Here is a 4659-nt window from a genome sequence, read left to right as displayed (position 1 = left end):
GAAAATTAATTGGTTGTTAATTTATTATTAATAGGTAATTAATTTAAAAAAACAATTTATTTGTATTTATAAATAATTGATTATTAAGGGGGCGATTCCGATCCTGTATTTTTTTTTCCCATCCGACTCGTATCGGTAAATTTTACCATACAAATCGTACAAGTCTCGTCCGACACGCGAAGTACGATTCGTATGGGAAAAATACAACTTTTCCCGATCCGATTTGTACAAATCGGATCGGGAAAAGTTGTACGAGATGGACCCGGACACTTTTCCATACAAATTGTAAAAATGCATTCCGACCGTACTAGTACGATCCGGACCGGCTTTACAATTTACAATTTATAAAGAAAACGTCCCGTACACGGGGAATGCCATTACCCGCTACGGAGCAAACTTTGTACGACTCGTATCCCGGGAAAAGTTGTTCCTGGGGTGCGAGTCGTACAGGGGTACGAGTCGTACAGGCATACACCCCCGTGCGTTGTGTATGTACGGTGCATACCCCAACATCACGTATGTATGGTGCGTACATACGCGATGTTGGGGTACGCGATGTTGGGGTACGCGATGTTGGGGTGCGCGATGTTGGGGGTACGCACAGTACATACACGATGTTGGGGTACGCACCGTACATACACAACGCACAGGGGTGTATGCCTGTACGACTCGTACCCCTGGGGACTCTGCTTTTACAGCTGTTTTTGGCTCCTGTAAGAAAAGAACCGTACGGAGTGCCGTAGGGACGAATTGTACTTGCTGGGCTGGAAACCGCTGCTTAAATACATACAGACGTCGCGTGCAAGCTGTTCCGGATCAGAATTGTTGGTTTATTTTAGCTGTATGGTCTTTTGTATGATTTGTATGGAAAGAGGCTTTCTGTACTAATCGTACTTCCTAGGTTGTAAGGAAAGTTTACCGGGTACGAGTTGTACGGGAAAAATGCTCCATACAATGATTTGTACAGCCTTTTTCCACGATTGGTATCGGCCCCTAAATATTGTGTAATTGGTAATTAAATGTAATACTTTTATTTGGGTATTAATAATTAATTTATTTTTAATAAAATATTAAAATATTATTTTCCCTACTATTGCACTCACTGGAGTGGGAATAGTAATTTTTACCCCTACGCTATCCACCTCTTTCCCTACTGTTGCACTCACTAGAGTGGGAATAATAATTTTTACCCCTACGCTATCCAACGCTTTCCCTACTGTTGCACTCATTGGAGTGGGAATAGTAATTTTTACCCCTACGCTATCCAACGCTTTCCCTACTGTTGCACTCTTTGGAGTGGGAATAGTAATTTTTACCCCTACGCTATCCAACGCTTTCCCTACTATTGCACTCACTGGAGTGGGAATAGTAATTTTTACCCCTACGCTATCCACCGCTTTCCCTACTATTGCACTCTCTGGAGTGGAAATAATAATTTTTACCCCTGCGCTATCCAACGCTTTCCCTACTGTTGCGCTCTATGGAGTGGGAATAGTAATTTTTACCCCTATGCTATCCAACGCTTTCCCTACAGTTGCACTCACTGGAGTGGGAATAGTACATTTTACCCTCCCGCTATCCAACGCTTTCCCTACTGTTGCACTCTCTGGAGTGGGAATAGTAATCTTTACCCCTACGCTATCCAACGCGTTCCCTACTGTTGCACTCTTTGGAGTGGGAATAGTACATTTTACCCCTACACTATCCAACGCTTTCCCTACTGTTTGACTCACTGGAGTGGGAATAGTAAATTTTACCCTCCCGCTATCCAACGCTTTCCCTACTGTTGCACTCTCTGGAGTGGGAATAGTAATTTTTACCCCTACGCTATCCAATGCTTTCCCTCTTATTGCACTCTCTGGAGTGGGAATAGTAATTTATACCCTCCCGCTATCCAACGCTTTCCCTACTGTTGCACTCTCTGGAGTGGGAATAGTAATTTTTACCCTCCCGCTATCCAACACTTTCCCTAATATTGCACTTACTGGAGTGGTAATAGTAAATTTTACCCGCCCGCTATCCTACACAAAAAATATTGAATATTTTTTATTAATATGACGTTAATATATGTATTAATTTTATTTTTTTAACTTACATTAATTATTTATTAATGTTAAAGTTATTTAAGTTTTTTAAAGTATTTTCCAGTTAATTATATGTATTATTTCATTAATTTTACATTACTTATAAGACATTGTATTGCCTTGCCCACTTGCGTAATCTAAACTTACGCACACCACTTACTTACACAGAAACTCCAACACTCCTCTGGAGGTAAAATGAGCTTTATTAGTATCGTAGACAAGGGCAATAAGTCACTGAAGCTAGTAAGTTCTTAGGCACCAAGTGAAATAATGAATACACCACACCATATATATACACGAATATGATATCTGGAATATAGATATATAAACAGTTAATGTACAAAACACCTCACCAGATGCATCTGCACCGGAGTCTTCAACATCCCTGGCCAAGCACCGAAAACACCAAGTCGGGAACCCTGTAGAGACTGGGGCACAGGAAGTAATCTCTCCGTGCACCAAAGTCGTCCCGCGAGTGCGTCCACTCCAAGACTGAGTTCCTGAGCTCCACCTCACGGACACCGCTTTTTATAGTTAAATCAACACGTTCGAGAACCCTCTAGCAGGCGTTCTCGCCCATCCATCCATCATAGGTGCTGGCCGCATCTCTGCGTCAGACCCACCCATACAGACCTGGCCAGATTCTGCTTGGGTGCGCCGAGGCAAAAGACATTCCTTTCCCTATCTCCGACCTTGGAGAGCCTTGCACAGCGCATCCTCCCTATGTCCTAGAGATAAGCATAGAATGCACAAAAACAGGCTCAAGGCACAAAATAACCTCACGAGGTATGTCTTGCACCAGCTCGTACTGGTTTACGTGAAAAACATGTTTGTTACTGCTGAAGTGTAACTACAGGTCAGAGCAGCACAAAATGGAAATGCAGTACAACAAAATGGAAGACCAGAGCATCACATGGAATCGAGGTCAATATGCAGTTTAGCACGTGTAACGTGTAAAATGGCAAATGCAATACATTCCACCCCTTGACCCTCGATTCACCCATCATATCCCATTGGTCTAAATACTATGGATCTGGGACGAAGAAGGGAGAGAAGATTAGGAATACATTGAATACAACAGCATAATGAAATAGAAACACCAATAATCACTACGATAACACCCAGGACATAACGAAGCTGTCCAAAATTAGGTAGCCACCCAAACAACCAATCCCACCATCCTTGATCAACATTTTGGGTAACCCCTTTCACTAAATCTTTTAAAGCATTAATATGTGCATGGATAGATGTAGAATGATCAGATAAATTGAAACAACAGAGCCCATCAAAGTCCTCGCAACCGTGGTTGTGTTTCAACAACAAATAATCCACAGCTGCCCTATTCTGCAAAACAGCTTTCCTTGTTCCTTGAACATCTAATAGCAAATCAGCTAAAGCGGCAGAAGTATGATTGAGATTCTTCGCAATTAAACAGGCAAGTTTAGCAATAGTTCTTGCATTATAAACGGACAGTCCTGGCACTCCTACAATGGAAATAGCCAAACTAGTATACTCTGCCCTGGAAAGCAAGTCAATGTTAGAATCACAATCCTCAGGTAATTGAACAGCAGCTCTCGGGGAGCGAATATGTGTGATAGTCTGCATAGGAAAAAGCATAAGACTTAATCGTGATAAGGCACAAGGTCCTCCAGTTATATTAGCTGGTATGTAAGTGTATGAAATATTGCCACACGAAAAAAGCCATCCCTTAGATAATTTCACATGGTTAACATGGCTAGCGGCTAATACTGTATGATTACAGACCATATGATTGGTAACATTACTGCAAAAGCTATCATGTCGTGACTGACATAATGTTTGTTGATCAGTGGTCAATTGTGTGCTTTTCTCTAGTTTCAATTGGGCACACTTGCCAATTTTGGCAGGGTCACAAGTTAGTTGATAGCAAACGTCTCCAGTAGTGATGTTGTAGGTAACAATACTGGTCATGTTCCTCCAGAGATTATCTGTAACCTCCGGGCAAAAACGACAGTACTCATAAAGACTCAGATGTGTTTGAACATCAGTTTCCTCTACTACCCCATCAAAGTTAGTTTGGTTGAAGATATGCAGAAGCACACGTGCAGGGGTAGGTACGGCAACGAGACACGTGGATATCATATTAGTTGTACTCTGAAGATTTCTCATACAGAAGTGGGAAGTGTTCAGCACATTTTCGGCCAAGTAGGTCCAGATATTATCTGGTTGCTGCAACAATGCTGTCATCCGACTCGGGCGGTTGATCGCCTTCGGCATCCCCGGGCCCTCCCGGACCCCTCCGGACACGCCCAAACACAGACCACACAGCGCAAGCATCGCAGCGGCAAGCCATACTGTGATCTAGAAACAGAAAACAAACTGGTATAATCACTCTCGTAAATAACATTTTTCAGCAGGTACATTTTCCCACTTTTCCTGTCCGGGTCTCATGATGACAAGGATATTATCCTTTCCTTTAGCGATTAATTCTGCAGGTTCAGGAGGTTTGTTTGGGGACTCAACCCATACTTTCGCCCCTGGGTTCTTGTCAGTAGATCCGAACCCGCCCTTTCCTCGCACAGTTAGAAGGGCTGGG

The 4659-nt window shown here is 42.7% G+C and overlaps 1 protein-coding gene across 1 annotated transcript; it reads right to left on the bottom strand.

Annotated features, from left to right (window-relative positions):
* Nucleotides 1-2712: 2712 nt before the first annotated feature.
* Nucleotides 2713-4340, bottom strand: LOC146813361 (uncharacterized). Its single transcript, XM_085615388.1, has one exon. The coding sequence runs from the start codon at nt 4338-4340 to the stop codon at nt 3081-3083; it is 1260 nt and encodes a 419-aa protein (XP_085471514.1). The 3' UTR covers nt 2713-3080.
* Nucleotides 4341-4659: the final 319 nt, after the last annotated feature.

Source organism: Triturus cristatus, chromosome 7 (assembly GCF_964204655.1).
Source record: "Triturus cristatus chromosome 7, aTriCri1.1, whole genome shotgun sequence".
NCBI lineage: Eukaryota > Metazoa > Chordata > Amphibia > Caudata > Salamandridae > Triturus > Triturus cristatus.
The sequence above is the reverse complement of the archived record's forward strand: the minus strand, read 5'-3'. Positions and strand labels throughout refer to the sequence as shown.